Here is a 20,056-nt window from a genome sequence, read left to right on the forward strand (position 1 = left end):
GGGTTAACTCAGGAGAAAGGCAAATACTAGATGGATTCATTTATATGTGGAATATAAAGAAGCAATAAAGAGGGTCAGCTAAAAACAAACCTTCAACATCCAACCGCAAAACTAAAGCAACCTAAAGGGGAGTGTGTTGCGGGGACAACTGAGGAGGGAGTTGACTCAATGGAATCTGGTAGAGGATTATTGGGGCTTTGGTGCTAGACATAGTAAGAAAACATGTTAGTGGCAGTTTGAATTTATCAGCCCTAAAATAAATACAGTGTCATCAACTTAATAAAGTGTCATCAACTTAATAAACTTAATAATTTATTAATAAATTAATAAGTGTCATCATCTTAATTTAAAAAAGTATAATAAATCATGTTATTCACATCTTCTAATCTAAGGTTAGCACAATCCAAATTTCTAGGGGGTACCCCCAAATCAGTAGATTTTAAGGAGACTGCAGTAGGCAGCCAATGTTGAGAATGAGGGTCTGGGACTCTGAGACCTGCTCCTGCTTTCCAACAGCAGTGAAAAGGAAAACACCAATTTGTAACAACCACTACATTAGCTGTTTTTTTGTATTTATGGTTATAAACTGATGGGATTTCATTATAAAGTTATATATCCACATCACATGAAAAACAATTTAAAATGTTAAATGTCTTAAAAAAAAACATTTAAGAAAAATGTTTACCATAACAAGCAAAGAAAATATTTTGGTTTATTTCCTCTAAGTATTTTTTAATGTATATATTCACTTCCTAGATAGTATGACACATTGAACATACAAGTTTTGGGCTGTTATTTTCATTTGACATTCAAAATGTCTTTAGAGCAATCATGTTTGATGAGATTACCAGTAGATATGCTATTATTAACCACTTCCTTACTCTTGCACATTTAGGTTGTCCTGAACTTTTCTTTATTTATTTTAATTACAGAGAACTGTACTGAATTACAAAGAAAGTGCTTCAAAGAACAATTTTCCTCATAATGGTGTTCCCATATCACAGGCCATTTACAGAAACAGGGTTATTGGGTCAGGATATGTCCATGCTCTCAACAGATAATGCCAAATTGCTTTGCAAAAAGCGTTAACAATTTATGCTGCAACCATCAAGAGATGCTAGTTTTGCAGCATTTGACATTATAAAATTTTTGTTGCAAGTCTAATAAGTGAAAATGTGTCAAGTAGAAAAGTATAGCAAAAGAAAAAAAAAACCTTGATTTTAACTCTTACTGTGCCACTAGCTAGCTGTGAAGCCTTGAGTTTATCCTTTAATGTTTTTTTCATCATTTAGTATATTTATTCAACAAATGCTTACTGGGTACCTACTGTGTTCTTGTGTTAGGTGCTGGGAATAGGGAGTGTTGTGAGTTGGGGTCTCTGGAAAGTCAACTCTACTTGAAAATTAATATACAAGAGATTGACTAGGGATTGTTTTGGAGATCAACACTCATGGAAGGGAAATGATGAAAGCAGAATTTGGTAGAGGGTGAAACTGTAGTAAAGTCTCAATAGAAATCCAGCCACTGCATGCAAGGCTGTAAGAAAAGGAATTCACCTGCAAAGGAATCCCAAATTGGGGTGAGATGGCTGGAACTCTATGTCCCTACTTTGTTAAGCAGTTGGATGCAGGCTGGCCTGGAGAGAGGCAAGACCTTGGGGGAGGCAATTACTTTCTGTGAAACAACTCTCTTCAGCTCTTTCATTTCATGAGAAGGATGACTAGCTGAAGGCTGTGGGTGGTTATGAATCCAGCAGTTGAGCATATAAGTCTTTCACTCCTGAAAGGAGATCCGGGTGGTGCATGATGGCACAACTACAAGTAGTAAGCAAAGTAGATAATTGACCTTGCGCCATGGAGCTTACAGCAAGAGAGTCTTAGGGGGAGATAAACCTTTGGCAGCTGTTGACAAATGATTGAAGGCTTAAATAATGGTTAAGGGGAAATCACCTAGGTGAAAGCACAGAGTAAGGAGGATTATCACCAAATATTGACATTTAAATTTGTGGAGAGGAGGATAATGCATAAAAGGAATCTTAGAAAAACAGAGGCAGTAGGTAAGCTTCTGGGAGAGGGTGGTGCAGGAAAGGAACAGGAGTGATTCAACAAGGACAGAGTAGTGGAAGTGTTGAATGATGTTGTGACGTTACACAGAGCTGAGCAGACAGAAGACAGAAGATAATGAGCCTTGGCTTCATTTAAGAAGGTTGGCAATGGAGTGTAGTATGAAATAGGAAGTCACTGAAGTGGAACTTAGGCTTTGTTTTGCTTTTAAGATGTTCTAAAAAAGAGAAAAAGATGTTCTAAGCGGGTGGGAGTGTTACAGTGGTATGGACCAAGCCATCATGTGGAGTAGGGGGTAGAAGAAAACCTATTCAGTGAGGTCCTTGAGGAGCACAGAAGTAAGAAAGTCCAATGTACAGGAAGAGGGATTAATCTCACCCTCCTCACAGGGGCCACTGAGAGCATCAATGTGGACGGAGGCCGGTACACGCTTGGTGGCAGTACGTTGTTGTATTCTCTATTGTTTATTTCTATCTTCCATGTAAATTAGGAGGAGTGCCATTTGTGGAGAATGAACAGAAAGTTGGAGTTTGAAGACAATTGAACCAAAGGGTTGGACTAAATATTTTTGTTAAATCATTGAGCCCTTTGAGTGTCTACAATTTGCAAGTTCAAGGCATTCATAATGTAGTGTTGGTAGAAGCTGAGGACTTAAATGGACCCTGGCAAGACAAAGACCTCTTGTGTAAAGTAAATATATCTAATCCCACAGATCACTTCTTAGATTTGTTGCTTGATAACCCAATTTAAATGAATTTCTTCTAGGTAGACAGGGCTCAATGGAATATAGCTGCCTATGGAAGCCATGGTGATAGGTGTGGTGTGAAAAGTTATGGGCCTATACCTCTAAATCATATAGAGTGTTGTTAACCAACATTACCTCAACAAAACAAAATAAAAGAGTTGTAATTATGAAAATCACATGACCACATGCAAAACGTTTATAATATTTAAATGAAGCACAGGAGACAAAATTTTATGTACACAATGAAACAACTATATAAAAAACACAGATCCATCTGGATTAGCTTAAAATGGAATGCATTAACATAAAAATGAGTTAGAGTGGAAAAAATATAAATGAATTGCTTCTTCCCACTGCACTAGGTTGGCGTCATCAAATACAGTATCAGCATAACCCTCATACATAAACTTGGCCAGGATTAGTTTTTTCAATAGGACTATACACACTGATAATATTATATGGGCAAGGTCCTGTTATATCTTGTTTGGCAAATTAATATATGTATTCTGTACTCTCTGTGTACCATATACTTGGAATGAAGCAGAGAATAAGAAAGAGGTCGTGCCCACTTTTGTGCAGTTTTCAGTATAGTGGGGGGGGGGTCATAATAATAACACATTAAGTTATTGTAAGTCAGTAAAGTGTCACGAGGGAGAAGTTTAGCATTCCATAGCATTTACTAGAAGGAGATCTCTACTTTATTTCAGATGTGCATGAGATACCCTTAGCAAAATGCAATAATATGAAAAATTAAATTGGATACCCAAAGAGGGTTAGCTCATAGGGAAGGTTTGGACATCAAAGGATCTTGGACATTGGATTTTAGGAAAGCTATGAGGTTGGAATTGGGAGAAGTTGGCAATTAGCTATAGATAACTATAATTTGAAAGTTGGGTATAGTCCATAATTCATTATTCTAGGTTGTTTTTCACTGATGCTGCTTCGGTGATTATTGCTGAGCCCTGATGGATATTTAACCTTTCATATCTGTCACCTAATGGCTTCCCAGTAGAATCACTGAGGACAGGAGGAGCTTTACTTCTGGTGTTTTATAGAATCATAGACCAACTAGATTAGTATTACTGGACACAGAGCTTTTATTGAAATTAGGACATAATTATTTTTAGAAAACCTACAGGTAATTCTAATCTGCAGTTGACACTGAGATTCACTGCTATCTAGCCCTGGGAGAGATGGATGTACTGGGCTTGATCTCAGGTTATCAGCTCAGGTCTCAGAATGAAAGTACAGAAATACGACAGGAACACTTACTTCCTTCAACTATACCCCCCTGAGGAAGGTCCCTGCTCCCACTAAGTCTGAGAATTTTATTTCCTTCATATGTCTGAGTTTGAACAGGCTTTTGCTCTTATTTTGTGCAGTTTACATTAACCTCAGTCACTTTGGTTTTATATCCCTTCCTGATTCATTTACGGGACCCCCATCTACCCACATTTGCAGTTCCCAGAGGTCAACAATCTGTTCTCAGCAGGGGCAGGAGGTAGATTGGGGGCCTAGATGGGATGACATAGATGACCTCTTATTTAGACGCTATCCTCTGCTCCCAAAGTTGGAATTGTGTTGTTACCTGCCATGATCTACAAGCTTTCATGCAACCTACTCTTCTAGGCCTTCCCAACTTTGCCCTGTTCTTTCAATTTTCCATCCCTTTGTGTATAAGCCAGGAATAAAGTGTCACAGGGACCAGACTAAAATATTAAAGTGAAAGTATCCACAGTCTACACAAAAGTATATACCAAAATGAGTTAAATGCTCACCTCTGGATACCAAAGGGTGAGTTACCACTATATGAGATTTTGGGACAGTATTTGTCTATCATACTTGTTCAGTGAAAAGGGGACCTGGGGCCTAAGTACAAATCAGAGTCCTGGGAAACTTGGGGTTTCTAAGTAGACAAAGAGGTCCTCACGCTCCCATTTTTCTAAAATGAAAGTGACCATGGCCAGCTAATCTGATTAGGTACTCTTGTTTATTCTCAACATGTTATATTCAAACTTGGTCTAAACACAACAGCTGGGTTCCGCTCCCCCCTGCCCCACACCCTCCAAGAGTTAATATTCCATTAGAACTTGGGATGATCTGACTGTGGAGAAAAAGCAGTCCTTCCTCTCATGCATCTCATATGGCTCCTGGGTTGTCTCATTTCAAACAGGTTCTGTATCTGCACACCCTTGGTATTTAAGTCTGTGGCAAAACATATACAGGGTCATTAACTCATTAAAAATTACAGTAAAGTCAGGGATGGGCCCACCCCTTGGAGGTTGAGGGATACTTTAGAGGTAGGGATAATCCTGGTTCTTCATGTACAGGGGCCACGCCAGAGTGAATCATGAATGAGCCCAAGTGCACTCCTTCAGACCACTGAGATTGACTCAGCAACTTCCACCCAGGAAGGAGCATTGCATCTCAATGCAAAGCACCTCATTGGGTTCCCTCTCCTCAGACATCTCGTCTTCACATGCCACTGTGTGATGCAGGCTCCTAGTTGCTCACTCAGACCTGGTTTATTGCTGGGAGAGGCTGGGGTGGAGGCAAAGCTAGGTCAGCGTGCTGCTGTGAAGCTGAACCAGACGCCATCACAGGTGTGTGACGTGATGTTACCCCTGCCCAGAGAAGCCAGGGAGACAGCACCTGGGCGTAGAGCTTGAGCACACCCTCAAAGTCACGTCCCTCTGTAGAGACAAGGTCAGATGGTAGTCTGTTTTGATGAATGAATTTATTGAGGGCCAGACTTACTGTGAGCCCTTCTTTTGACATCATGTCTCTATTCTGGTGATACTTTGTTCATTTTGCCTAGACTTAACAGACTTTTCATTCACATTTTCCCCATTAAACAGAGCCACTCCTGCCATTCCCATAGCAGTGGAAGCCCGAACTCGAGGCCCAAGCATGGTTTTGGAGGTCAGTTTCTCATACTGGGCATACTGAGGAAAACTTAGGCAAACCGTTCTTAAAGGATTATTTCCACTGCATATTTTTTTCCTCAGGTGAGAATGAACATCAGTTGCCATCAGACTACCTCTAGATATGTTCTCTGCCCTTTCCTACCTTGGTGGTTCTCATGGTACTGCCAACTCTCCAGTGAGGATAAAGGGGAGGAAACTTCTAGAGTGTTTCTCATTATCCAAGTCTTATGTACTTTGAACATTAGAGAAGGGACATTTTGATGAGTTTTACCTTTAATACAGCAGTGTGGTCTTCTTAGTGATTGGGTTCTTTGTCTTGAATAAAAGAGGTGGATGAAGCATTTTCTAAGGTCCCATCATTTCCAACTTTGTGACCCGAGAAATGGCTTTTTCTTAAAAGTGCCAGAGAAAGGGCCCTCCCTGGTGGCACAACAAATTAAAGCACAGCACTAAGAAGCTAGCCACAGCTACTTCCACACTTGTTGGATCTCCAACCAGGGAGGTGATCTACACCGCTGGGCAGACCTCTCCTGACACGCCCACTTCTCCCCTCAGCAGTGTACTTCGTAGATCTGCCTGTTCTGCTCCCCACTCTGTCTCTGGTGAAGCCTCTCGCCACCCCTGTACCTCTGGTCTGTACCCCAGTTCTGTATGCATACATAAATATTAAAAAACAAAACAAAACATGGAGCCATTCACCTTGTCAATGGGGTGACTGTGGTGCAGAGTCTTGGGGAGAGAAGAAAAGTCTGCGGGAATAAAAGCATAAACTAGCAAGGGAGCCTCCCTTAATCAGCCAAATCTTCAGATAGGAAAGCATGAATGGCATTAGGCTGTTCTTGAAACAATAAATATAAAAGTGATTTGAGAATAAGCTCCTAGGCAAGAATCAGGGATTGCTACTGGGAGAATAGCAAGTAGTCCACCCCGGAAGGCACATCTTGACCTCTGGATGTTAGGTGTCCAGCCAGTTTAAAATATCATTGCACAAAGATCTTCCCCAACCCATCCAATTCCAACAAATGCAAGTGGAATTATAACTTTCAAGTAGTATCAAGACAATGTAATTGGCTAGTAGGAAAAGCCATGATTTTAAAATTAGCAAAATTAACTGCTGAAAATAAAGGCTTCATTTGAACAGATGTTGGAATCTACATTGATTTTATAACGCTAAATCATGTCAGAAAATTTTATATTAAATTTAAAAATCAGAGATCTGATTACCAGTAGAATCTGATGGAGAGTTCTCCTCACTAAAAGCATGATGCTTACCTTTGACCCCAATGAACTTAGTTCTAACCCCAATGAGCTAGTTACAGAGTGGATGAACAATAGGAACTCGAAGGGTTTTAACTCCTGCTAGATGAGTTATTTATTAAAAATTACTAAACCATTACATTTTAATTTTCACTTATTTAATAAAATTATTCATTTTAGTTTATTAATGTTATCAATAATTTAATTTCATTAAATTTAAGTGTATTAAAATTTATTTTGAAACATTATTAAAAACTTTTAAGAAATAAGTTTTTGATAGAAGTTACCATAATACCGCCAAGGTACAATATCTTGCCATATGTATCTGGTATGCTCTACGTTATGTGTAAATGAAATCTTATGTGTTAGGAAAGAGATATAAAATTCTTTTTTAGGGGCCCTCCCTGGTGGCGCAGCGGGTTAAAGCACTGCACTGAGAAGCTAAAGCCATTTCCGCATGAGTTCAACTCCCGCCTGCCCCGGAGGTGACCACATGACGTGGCAGACCTCTCCTGACCCGCCCGCTGCTCCCCTCAGCAGTGTGCTTCCTCGATCTGCCTGTTCTGCTCCCCACTCTGTCTCTGGTGAAGCCTCTCACCGCCCCTGAGCCTCTGACCTGTACCCCAGTTCTGTATGTACAAATAAATAAATCTTTAAAAAAAAAAAATTCTTTTTTAGACCAAACTTTAGTTCAAATTGGACTACCATGTAAGTCTATATTTCAAAGTCAGATTTTCCAAAAGCATGTCTACCTGCAATGGTGTTTTTATTAAACACATGGCTATTCAAGGTGCTTAGTGGTAAGAGCTATCTTATGTAGCTAGCCCACTTTTGGGCGCACCAACATTATCACTGATCCAGAAGCTAACAGAACCTTGAACTTTGGAGAAAACATTTATTTCCTGGAAATTACAAAATGTACTATGTTACACAAGTAGAACTTCAAACAATTTGAAATTTTCTGAATCACTTTCAATATGTATCATTTTACTAAGAAAAATGCAATAAATGCGTTGCATTGAAGAAAGTGGCATTTATGCTATTCAAATGTTTGTTTCCCATTGCAAAAGAAAGTATCAAAGGGAAAATGTCTATTGTAACATCACTAACGTAACTCACCCCAAAAATAGAATAAGACATGTAAGTAATCATGTGTACGTGCTCTCTCTCTTTTTCCTTATATCTCATAGTTTAACAAGAAAATCTAGGGTAACTATAGACTTAAAGTTTCATAATCTTTCCTTCTTTAATTTTCTGCAGCACTTAGTCTTTATGAATCATTTGGCATGGGTAAATTATCTTGTATCTTTTCATGTACATATTTTTGAGTTGTATTTTAAATTTTATTTATTTATTAATTATTTTTATTATTATTTTTTAAAGATTTATTTATTTGTGCATACAGAACTGGGGTACAGGCCAGAGGCTCAGGGGCGGTGAGAGGCTTCACCAGAGACAGAGTAGGGAGCAGAACAGGCAGATCGAGGAAGCACACTGCTGAGGGGAGCAGCGGGCGGGTCAGGAGAGGTCTGCTGCGCCATGTAGTCACCTCTGGGCAGGCGGGAATCGAACTCATGCGGAAGCGGCTTTAGATTCTCAGTGCTGTGCTTTAACCCGCTGCGCCACCAGGGAGGGCCTTTAAATTTTATTTTTATTGAAGTAGCATTGGTTGACAACATTGTACATGATTTGGAGGTACAGGTTCTTGTATGTACAACTACAAAACAAGCTCCTGGAATTATGTCCCTGGGAACGCTAAGCCCAACGCCTTCTAAGTGAACTAGTCCCTTAACGTCGGTGACATGCACACTTACAAGGAAGAGTCTGGTGAGATACACTTAAAACCTTTATTCATCGATTTACAAAATGTACAATATTTACAAAATTTAAGCATCAATCCCATATGAACATGAGTGCGACCTAAAAATAAATAAATGGTACACAGAATAATATACATATCATGGCTCTTTGCACTTCAAGCCATCAGCAATGGTGGGATTTAATGAAAGGATGAATGTAGAAGAGTCAGATGGCTGACCTGTCCTGGGTCTTCCTTGGCTCCTTGCTGCTTGGGATGGTGAGCAAACCACTTTCTTTCAAGAGAACAAAATGCCAGCCTTAGGGACAGGCACATGGGGTAGACACAGCCACATTTGTATAGAGCTTGCAGTCACCTCCCACCCTGCCCCCCAGGCAGCAAATGAGTCCACACCACTGTGGATCTGATCCCTGGCTTTGGAGTGGTTGCTTTCTCATTAAGAACCAACATTTGACTTTGTCTCCTCTTCAGATCACATGCAGTACTTGGAAGGTGTCAGTGGAGAGCGATCATGCATAAAAATGATACTTGTAGGTATGTACAACAACAAATTTTATTGTCCTATAGCATCTTCATATGTAAGATCAACCTGTCTTCTCTTTTAGGAATAGGAATGAATGAGAAAGTCATAGCTCTCCCCCCACCCAACCTCCCAAAGAAAAATCATCTTGGACACATGCAAATGGCACCCTGTAGAGACAGGACTAGATAAACTCCACATGATAAGGATGGACAATTTCCCATGAAGTCAGGCCTGGAAGTCTTCCTAGGAGTGGTAATTCCACCTTCCCTTCCTCTCAATCTCACTTCATACCAAAGAAACTAAATCAGAATGAAAGGCCTTCACACTATTGAGCTTCTTACACAGTACCTTCATCTGTAAAGTTTTAAATACTAGTAATATTCCTTACAAGATTCTTGCAGAGGTTTTATGACTTAACTTGTAAAGTGCTCAGCATAGTTCCTGCCACAGAAGAGGTACTCAATAAATGTCTTGCTTTCTCTCTCACTATTCTCCTACCCTAATCATAAACAACATATTGATAAGTTTACTGAACTCTGAATTAAGGCCATCTGATACAATTTCATTACTTTGTATCAGAGTTACCCCTGCCCATTTTTATTTGGTACCTGAGGGTGTCTCATTTTATGAACCAGAGTCATTTTCCTGTACAGGGCAGATGGCCCCTGGCATCACTACTGTTGATCAGCAGCAGCCCCACCACATTACTTGCAAACACACCCCACAACCCTACAGAGATACTCCTATCAGTGATGGCTGCCACCCAAATACTACTGGGACATCACCACTGAGGAAATCATGAGCAAAAGCCTTGAGGTCAACGCATTATTTTTGCTCATAATATAAGTTAACTTCAATTTTGGTGCAAGTATTATAGATAACTTTCAAGAAACATATATTACAAGCTCTACCACCATGAAAAATAAGTATTCTAATTTGATTGTTCAGAATAGAGTTTTTACAATATATTTTATGTTATGACATACAAAAATAAATATAGTATAATGATTTACAAGAAGAAAAAATTGTAACATGAGTGCCATAAATATAGGAAGGAGGGTGAATATTTGACCATTTACTCCAAAAACTATTTAAAAGAAACCAAACCTTCCCACTAGGTTTCCTTACTGATCTTACCTTTCCTTATCATTCTAGGATATTATGTCTTTTCTCTATCGATCTTGACATAACTGAATGCAGAACCTTCTCCCTAAGATCACAGGGGATTTGAAGTGAAAGTATGAGAAAGGCTCTTTGTTAGTATGAGGAGATGGAGGAAGGTCTGGATGAGTCACTTACAGAACCCTCAGAATAAACTAGGATCAACACCATACACCTTCCTCCTTTCCTTCCAAAACCCTTTCTCTTTCCAGATTAACTGCACAGGAATAGAACCCCATGGCTGAAAAAAATTCCCTGGATTTCCAGTGGCACATGCATGTCCTCCAAATGAAGAACCCCAGACTTCAATAAATGCAGAACTATTTCTCCGAGCAAAAACAAAGGTTTGTGGTAGAGAAGTCAGGGTCTGTTTTGGGGACAGGCTGGCTCTGATGAGGTGCTGGACTTGAAATGACTACACTGAAGCAATGTGTGTTCCTCAAGGTTAAGCGGTGATGCTTGGCTCTGAAGACATTGTGAGTGTTGTGGTTTCACATGTAACTACCATCAGTCAATGACTCATGCATGATGGCACCGCCAGGATGCCTATGATTACACCTGTACAGGGAGCCTCTGAGCTGCTATAATGTGAGTCCCAACCACACCCACAAGCAGGACATGATCACTGACATGCTGTGTAGGTGCCCATTTGTCTGATTTATGGGTGATGTTGTGGCAAATGTAGCTTCAGTTTCATTTCGAGGGAGTGGCAAATTACAGATATTTCCTTCACAACAGGAAGTACAGACCTAAAAGAAACACAAAGAAAAAGAAGGATGATGAGAAACAAGCCAGTCTTGAAAAATGGCAAAGTGCTTTGAAGAAATAGTCTCTTTTGTGGCAAAACTGAAACCGAAAAGATCCATTCTACAAAGGAGACACCAGCCCTGCATTTAAGGGATGGAATGAAATTTCCTCTGGAAGCAAAGTGGTCAGAATTAATACTGCCTACTGTCCACCACCACCAAGCATACCCCCAACTCCAGCCCAGACTAAACTTCAAAGGAAATGGGTTGCTTCTGACATCCTCCCATCTTGTTGTACCGTTGACAACCTTCCATTATCTAAGCTCTACTATCTTGAAATGGGGGGGTTAAATGCTTATTCTATCTTTCTCAAAGAGGCTGTTTCGCCTACTCAAGGAAGCTGTTAACAGGATAAACTTTAACTTACCAAATTTTCAGTGAAACTGAAGTGGCAACTGCTTAAATTACTTAAATGTAAACAATTTAGAAATGTCTGCAACAGTTATTTCTGTTCATGTGGGTGAGTTAAAGTTTGAAGGGTTTTCATTTGTACAATTATTCCTACCTTATATCACTTTAGAATGTGATAGAGAAATAAGAACATAAGAGAGAAATAAACCTAGAGGATTATTGACAGATTATTTTAGGTCACACCCACTCTAAGTCTAGAGCAGCAACTTTAGCATCAACTGGGACCTTATTAGAAATGCAGAACATCAACTCTCATCCCAGATTTAGGGATTAGACTCTGCATTTTCAGAAAATTCCCAAATGATTCATATCTACAGTAATATTTGAAAAACTCCATGATGGTGAATATACTATAATGTCCTGCAGAAAATTTCATGTCTGATCACTTACTAGCTGTGCAACCTGAGCACATGATGTCACTTCTCTGATCTATAACTTCCTCTTGGTGAAGTAGCAAAGCCTAGTTTGCTGGAGGGTCAGGTAAAATTCTTGGTTCTACCCTTCACATTTCAAATAAACATGTTAGATTTAACTCAGTGTATTTGAAAAAAAATTTGCTTAAAATTAAGGGACTTCTTACGGGACATAAACCTTCCCTAACAGGGCTATCTACAGATATTGACAGTGGGAGTTGCCCACAACCACCACGAAGCAGCCTGATGGGGAAAAGTAGGCAGATCCTACAAGTCCTGATATTCAGAATCACATGTTCAACCACCTCCAACCATCATACTCTCTTGCTGTTTTATGAATAGAATTTATACCCGACGCGTTTCCTATGTCCTGGTATAAATTTGTATTCCTTTAGAGCAAACAGGAGATAGGAAGCATCTTTTCAAAATACATCAAGACAAAATACAGGTTAAAAGGAGGCAGGAGTAAAGATTTGCTCATGAGCACTGGCAGGACTCTGAAACAGAGGAAGGCTGACTGTGCTGTTCCTATCACTTGCTTTGTGGCCCAGACCTTGTGGCCTTCATGCTCGGCGTCTCTGCAGCCGGTGGACAAGCACTCTTCCAATGGAACGCAGCGTTTGGTGACAGAGATGCTATTTCCCGAGACTTCCATTGTGTGTTGAGTATAGCAGTACCTGGTCTCTGTCAACAGAGAAAATATAGTTTAATTGCTATGGGAAAAATTAATCCATGCTGCCCAAGAAGGAAACAAAAGAAATGTCAACACTAAAAGTTCTGAAAAGATCTAATAGGACTGGGATGTAAATTGTGCTGAGTTTATGTTCAGTCCCAAGGATCTCCTTGGAGAGATCCTCTAGGCCATGGAAGACAGATGGCCTTCTACAGAACAGTGTTCTGTTCTCTCTTCCCACTGCAACCCCCATAGACTAAGATGTAATGGTAGCAGCCTTTGCCTTTGAACAAATTTTGCCACTGAATTGATTCTTATTTTTAGGTGGGGAGAAGTTTGGATACATGATTTAGGATGTGAGAGTCATGGCAATCTTCAAGAAGAAGGAAAAAATGAAAGAGTTCAAATAACCAGTTAAAAGAGAAGAAATTGGGCAGTTGACAATGATCTTCAAGAAGGATCAGCTTAAGTTGGGGTGTGTGTGTACTTGGGAAATTGCAGAATAATAATTAAAGATAGACTGACTTATCTGGAGGAAATAACTTTATCCCAGAGAATGGTAAAAGATCAACGTTGAAAGAGAATTTCAGTTGTTACCAGAAGCTCAAAATAGGATTACAGGAAAAAAAAAGAACAAGGGATAAACAAAACAAAACTTAGAAACCTGTCTGTAGAATAGAGGTTACCAGAAGGGTGGAGTACAAAGGGTGGGAACTCAATGGTGGAGGCCTGTGGTGGTGGGTAGGGTGTGGTTAACCTACAGATGAAGGGGTGTGAACTTCTACCTCTAATTATACAGTGTTAGAAACCACTGTCACTTCGAGTAAAAAAAAAAAAAAGGGATTTCTTGCCAATCAGGATAGCTAGATCCTTAAATTCATTACAGAAGAGCACTAATCCAACAATGAAGGTTTTCCAAAATTGAAAAGGATCATTCCTCTCTAGCATAATTCCAATGTCTTTCTAGGAAAGTAGATGAAGACCATGAAGTGAGTTTCTAGACGCCCCACTTAAACACTGAGATTTCTTTAAAAAATGGAGGAATTTTTAATTTGCAACAAATGTCTAAAGAAAAGCGGCTCTCTCAATGTAATTCTTTAAGGCTTCCAAGCTGAGTTCAGGTTTCTACTTCTGGGATTTAGGAAAATGTTCCTGTTCTACTTTCAGATTAAAAAAGAAAATAAATTTTAAGAAATGTCACAGAGCTGTTTTTCATCCATAGCCTAGACCCACCTTTGTATTCCTTATATATTCTGGATATTTAGTAACTAATATGGAATTATGACCTCCTATGATATTATTTATTAGGCAATAAAACCCCCCACCAGACTCTATTATAATTTTGGCATAGTACTAGTGTCCATAGAAGAATGTGTAAGAAATTTAGGCCCTAAAAATGAGCTAATACTAACCGTGTGACATATTTGGGAGTTGGGAAAATTCAAAGGTTTTAATAATCTCTGGACACCGACTCCTGACATGACCCCAAGTGGCTTCTGATTGAATCAGCTAGGGGTAACGACCATCCCAGGGTTGACACTACTGCTGGGTATACCTGATTCAAAGCCCCTCCCCAAATGTTGCCTTTACACTGCACCCTCACCAAATTATTGTCATCTGTAACCTGGGCAAAGCAGTCTCTAGTTATAAGGCAACCCATGATCTTACAATAAATATTAAGATCTCGTCTAGCAATGATTCTCCTAAAGCCCTAAGATAGTTCAAAGCTGGAGTGATATTTTTTTTCCCCCAGATGAAGAGGAGGTGATAACTCTCTTGATTTTTTAATTTTTTTTTTCACCTTTGGCAGGTTTTAATAAATGGAGGTGAGGGCCTGAGAGGTTTACTGCCTCTCCCAAAAAGGGCTGCCATATTTCTTTACTATCCTACTTGAACATTTATGGCCATGACAGGTATCCCATTCGCACCCCCATTCCAACTTCAGATGTTCAAGAAAGTAATAAAAATAGGAATGTTCTTATCTCTCCTCTCCTCTTCATGCAGACAACTGGGAGCAGTTGCCAGAGGTTTTATTGCTCCAAATGTAAATCCGTGCAGATAAGATCATACATTTAGGGAATAAGTAAATCATTATGTGGCTTCAGTTTTGGAAGTTAGATTTGTGCCCCCAAGTAGTGAATTATCTTGTTTTAAAATAACAATTGGCAAACGGATATAACTGCTTTTTGTTTATACTTCTATGTCCATAACAAACTCTCTTATTAATTGGGCACTTATTGCACTAATGAAACAAACAACAGATGAGCACTTTTTTTTCCCCCCAGTAAAACATACAAAGCCCATAACTAGTAAGCCAATTCTTCTCATTCAAGGGAAGAACCATTAGTGTTAAGACTGGTAAAGAATTTTTTTCTTCACCAACTCCAATCCATAAAACAAAAACATACTGAGAACACCGCATTACTTCCAACTTAGAGACCTAAGATCCACAGTATCAATCCTTAAAGTATCCTTTCCACTTCTTAGCTTATAAAAACCCCAGGCAAATTATGAAACGGTAATATGGGGAAAGGTTCTATGGCTAAATAAGTTTGGAAATACTCAAGTAAAATTGGACAAGCTTCTTTATTGTAAAAGTCATGAAAGCCTTGAATTTGTATTGTGATCTCCAAGAGGGTGGAAGCAAGAATTATCCAAGCAGAACTAGGAGGACCACATACAGCTTATCACTAGACTGTAGAATTGATAAAAAGGAATTGCAGACACAGAGCCTTGCTCCTTATATATTTTGAATAATCCTTGGGTTAGTAATGAGGTTATAGGTGAATCAAGTCTGCTGATACCTTCACACTGAAAGGATTTCATAGGCTTTTATTTAAAAGATAAAAGATGGATTTGAATTTCCACCAGGTTAGTTTCAACCTCTAAAATCTCATATTCTTGCAACTGCAAGGTACTTTCTGAGATTGTGAAACAAAAGCCTTTTACCACGAGACCCACTACAGTCACAACTGAGCAAGAGTGCTTAAGCTATTGAAAGCAATATAAATTCATAAAATCTACCTACCTTTTATAAACTAGTTCTGAAATTTAAAAAAGTTCAAAGTGAAAATGTAAATTTCTATTTACCCACCAATATTTGCTTTTAAGAACAGAAAGAGTATTTAAACAAAACAAATGTAAAATTATTTGAATTAAATAAAGGCTTTCTTGCTGCTGCTAGGGTTATGTGGCTCTGCTAGTTTTGGTTTCTTAACGAACATCTATTTGAAGGGGATACTGGAGAACAATCCACCAGGTGCAAGAAAATTACATTATTCATAACACTACAAATTAGACTGGAAAGGAAAAGGCTAGTGGGATCACGACACACGACATGTTCCCTGCCTTATCCCTAACTGCCCTCACTTGACACCCCACCGTGCTCTGCTATGTCTGTTCACCTGAGAGTCCAATTCCGTACCTTTCTCCCACATCTGATTCTGCAGGATTTCTTTGCTATTCTGGGCTCTCCTCTGTATCTCCTCCTTTGTGAGATTCCTTGCCCTGTATTTCAGCTCTTTGTCTTCTAGATTATCTCCTGCATCTCTGATCTGTTCTCTTCCAAGTCATTCCCCTACTGATGTGAGTGTGCAGATTCTCTCATGTTCTGTTCTTGAACCTTCTCACTATGAGATAAGCTGTGACTATAATGTCACATCTTCAGACTGATTCTCTCTCCTGACCTGAATGATACAATCAATTTTCTAGTCAATCTATAGATCTCCTGTACATCTCCTGCAACCTTTAACCCACGACAAGCCAATGGCGTTACCTCCCTTCTCCATCAATCTGTCTATCTTTCTGTGTTCCTACTTCAGAAAGAGATGTCCTGAGCCACGATACCGCTGTTAAGCCAGTCATTTCAGAATCAGCTCAGACTATCTTCCCAGCTTGGATGATCCAAGGTCTCTCTGACATATCTTCATTATCTGTCTAATCTTTTCTAGTTCATTTTCCATTTCCCTATGTGGACCTCATCATTTTCTGTGCTCTTTATTTCTGACTGTTTCCTCTCTAATGCAGGTGCTGGACAACCAGCAGATTTATTATTGAAACCAAGATGAGATCGTGTTATTCTCTGCTATGAAAGCCTGAGTGATGTTGGGGTCCAGGAGCACTCACTGACTGTACTGTCAGGCTTATGTGGCCATCAGAGTGGCCTGTCGCTGCTTTAGTTCTCTCGCTCCTGAAGCTGTGTGTGATGAGAATAAACTGTGCTACCCTGCTGGAAACGTCAATTATATTTATAACTCAGCACTGAGCATTTGAAGCCCAGTCCTTAATATTACTGAAGGTTTTCCTTGATCTAGATTGCCAACTGCCTTATCATACCTTGAGATACCATGCCTTAACTTTTGACCATTCTTTGCAACAAAAAAAGTTTTCCTATAAAACCTGATGTTTTTCAAGGTTCAATCTAAAAGTGATATTTGTGAAACCTTCCTTGATTTTCTTCCCAACAAGGTTCACAGCCATTCTTAGCACCCTTATTTGTTATGCCTGGCTTTCCTTCTCATTCAGATTTTCACAAACTTGATTCAATTGATTTTTTTTTTTTTACTGTTTGATTTGACTATTATTATTTGTACACTTTTTAGATAATTATAGATTTGCAAGTTTTTGCAAGGAAAAACACAGAGGGATTCCATAAATATTAAAAAAAAAGATTTATTTATTTATGCAAACAGAACTGGGGTAGAGAGTACAGACAGACCAGAGATGCAGGGTTGGTAAGAGGATTCACCAGAGACAGTGTGGGGAGCAAAACAGGCCGACTGACGAAGTACACTGCTGAGGGGAGGAGTGGACAGATCAGGAGAGGTCTGCTGCACCATGTGGATCACCTCCTGGGGCAGGGATTGAACTCATGCTGAAGTGGCTTTAGCTTCTTAGTGCTGTGCTTTAACCATCTGCGCCACCAGGGAGCACATTTTATCCAGTTTCCTCAAATGATAGCACACTGAAAAACGTTAGTGTATACCCATTGAAAGGACACCTAGGTTGGGTATATTCAAAAAACTGTATCATTATTTATCTGCGATCATAAGTTTTCATTTGCTGGGATAAGTGCTCACAATTATTGGATTGTAGGATAGTTGTATATTTAGTTTCTTAAGAAATGATCACACTGTTTTCCAGAAAAGCTGTTCCCCTCAGACTCCCATGGGCAAAATATGAGTGATCCAGTTTCTCCCAATTTTTACTAGCATTGGTGGTGTTACTATTCTCTATTTTTGCTATTCTGATAGATGTATAGAGATATCTTGTGTCTTAATTTGCATTTTTATAATAACTATGCTGAGTATCTTTTTGTGTGTTCACTTGCCATCTGTTTATCTTTTTTAGTGAGGCATATGTTCATGATTTTTCTAATTATTGTGTTTGGTTTTTTATTTCTGAGTTTTAAGAATTCTTTATATAATTTAGGTACTAGTACTTTGTCAGATATGCAGTTTGCAAAAACTTTGCAGTTTGTCTTTTCATTTTTTTTTAAACAGGGTCCTATACAGAAAAGCAATCTTTCTTCCATTTCATTGTATTTATCAAAATGCAATTTTTTTTCAAAAATAAGTTTGGCATATTTTTTTACTTTTTTTTTTAACAAGGTCATTTCCATTGACCTGTTTCTATTCTTCTGTCAATAAGACAGTCTTGATTACTATAGCCATAGGACAAATGTTAAAATAGAGTAAATTGATTCTTCCATTTTATTTTATTTTTTCAAAATTGCTTTAGCTTTGGTTTCTCATCCTTCCATATAAATTGCATGATCATCTTATCTATATCTATTGATAAGAATTGTGTTTATGCCTATCACTGAAGAGAATTAATATCTTACTGAGTCAACTCATGGTGTTGTTATTATATTTAGATTTTCTTTGAATTCTTTCATTAATGTTGGTAGTTTTCAGCATAGGAGTCCTATAGATATTTTGCTGGATTTACCTCTTTGCAAATCCTCTATGTATTTGATGTTTAAATGGTATTATATATTATATTTTTTTTTTCAATGACCACATTTAATTGATAGCATATAAAAAATAATTGAGTTATCTTAATAGTTTGTGGCTTCTTTATTTATTAGGTTTGAGAGTTTTTGTAGGCTTTGTTGGGATTTTCTATATAGAAAATCATGTAATCTGTAATAACAGGCAGTGTTATTTCTTGCTGTCTAATATGGATGCTTTTTACTTCCATTACTCGCTTTATTGCACTGGTAGAACTTTCAACTGCTACAGTGAATGAGAGAGGCAAAAGCTTTCATTTTTGGTCCTTCACTTAAATACTAAGTCTATTAAGTATAATGCTAACTACAGGGTTTTTAAATAGATGCTCTCTATCAAGTTGAGGAATTTTCTCACTTATTTTTCTGAGAGCTTTTAGTCATGAATAATGTTGAATTTTTCAGCTGCTTTTTTTCTGCATCAATTGATAAAACATGATTTTTTTTTTACTTCAGTCTATTAATTTTAAGGATTATATAGCTTGATTTTTATCCCATTAATTTCTAGCTTCTACTGTTCCTGTCAATACAGAAATAGTTGGCAAGTCTATACAACAGGCACTGCTGAGAAGAGCTAATTGAATGTACCATCACTCTGGAAATCTGTTAGGCAGAGTCTGGAAAGCCAGGGTATAATGTCCTTCTGGGGTTCTACTCTTTAACATGGATGATAGACACACAGCCTGTTCACTTGGTGAAAACAACATATTACAAATTCTGGTATGTATGTTAAATGTTAATGAAAAATCTTGAATTTAAATCAAAGTCTGGGCTTCCCAGGTGACCCAAGAGGTTGAGACTCAGCTCTATGAGGCTGTCGGCAGCCCCTGCAGCATAAGATTGATCCCCAGTCAAGGAGCTGACCCACATGACACAGTAAACTTCTCCTGTCCCACCATGCTGCTGCTTCCTCAGCAGTGTATCAATAGAGCCACCTGTTCTGCTCCCCACTCTCACCTGCCTGTGTCCCAGCTCTTATATGCATAAATAAATAAAACTTTAAAAAAGTTAAAATCGAAGTCTGGGACTTCACTTTGGCAATATATCTAGATCATGTAAACACATCATTAATAGATCACTGCCCATATGCAAGTGTGGATAGCAGATAAGGAATACCTTTCATAAATGTACACATGAGCCCACCAGAGAGCAAAGGAAGCCAATGTGCCAATGCTGGGGAAGGTACTTAGTTTTCTATCCTAGTGGTGGTAGTGGTGGGGGGTGGGGTGGGGTGGCAGTGGTGGTGGTGGG

At 38.8% G+C, this 20,056-nt stretch overlaps 1 protein-coding gene across 1 annotated transcript in view; it reads right to left on the reverse strand.

Annotated features, from left to right (window-relative positions):
- Positions 1–10,403: 10,403 nt before the first annotated feature.
- LYPD6 (LY6/PLAUR domain containing 6) overlaps positions 10,404–20,056 on the reverse strand; it is a 23,577-nt gene continuing 13,924 nt past the window's right edge. The window contains exons 3-4 of the mRNA XM_004674666.2: positions 12,679–12,809; positions 10,404–11,244 (exon numbers count right to left, since the gene is read on the reverse strand). Of these exons, the coding sequence (XP_004674723.1) occupies positions 11,077–11,244; positions 12,679–12,809 (299 nt within the window). The 3' untranslated portion in view covers positions 10,404–11,076. The remainder of the gene's footprint in view (positions 11,245–12,678; positions 12,810–20,056) is intronic.

This window comes from Condylura cristata, unplaced genomic scaffold (genome assembly GCF_000260355.1).
Source record: "Condylura cristata isolate star-nosed mole 26May11 unplaced genomic scaffold, ConCri1.0 scaffold00002, whole genome shotgun sequence".
Classification (NCBI taxonomy): Eukaryota; Metazoa; Chordata; class Mammalia; order Eulipotyphla; family Talpidae; genus Condylura; species Condylura cristata.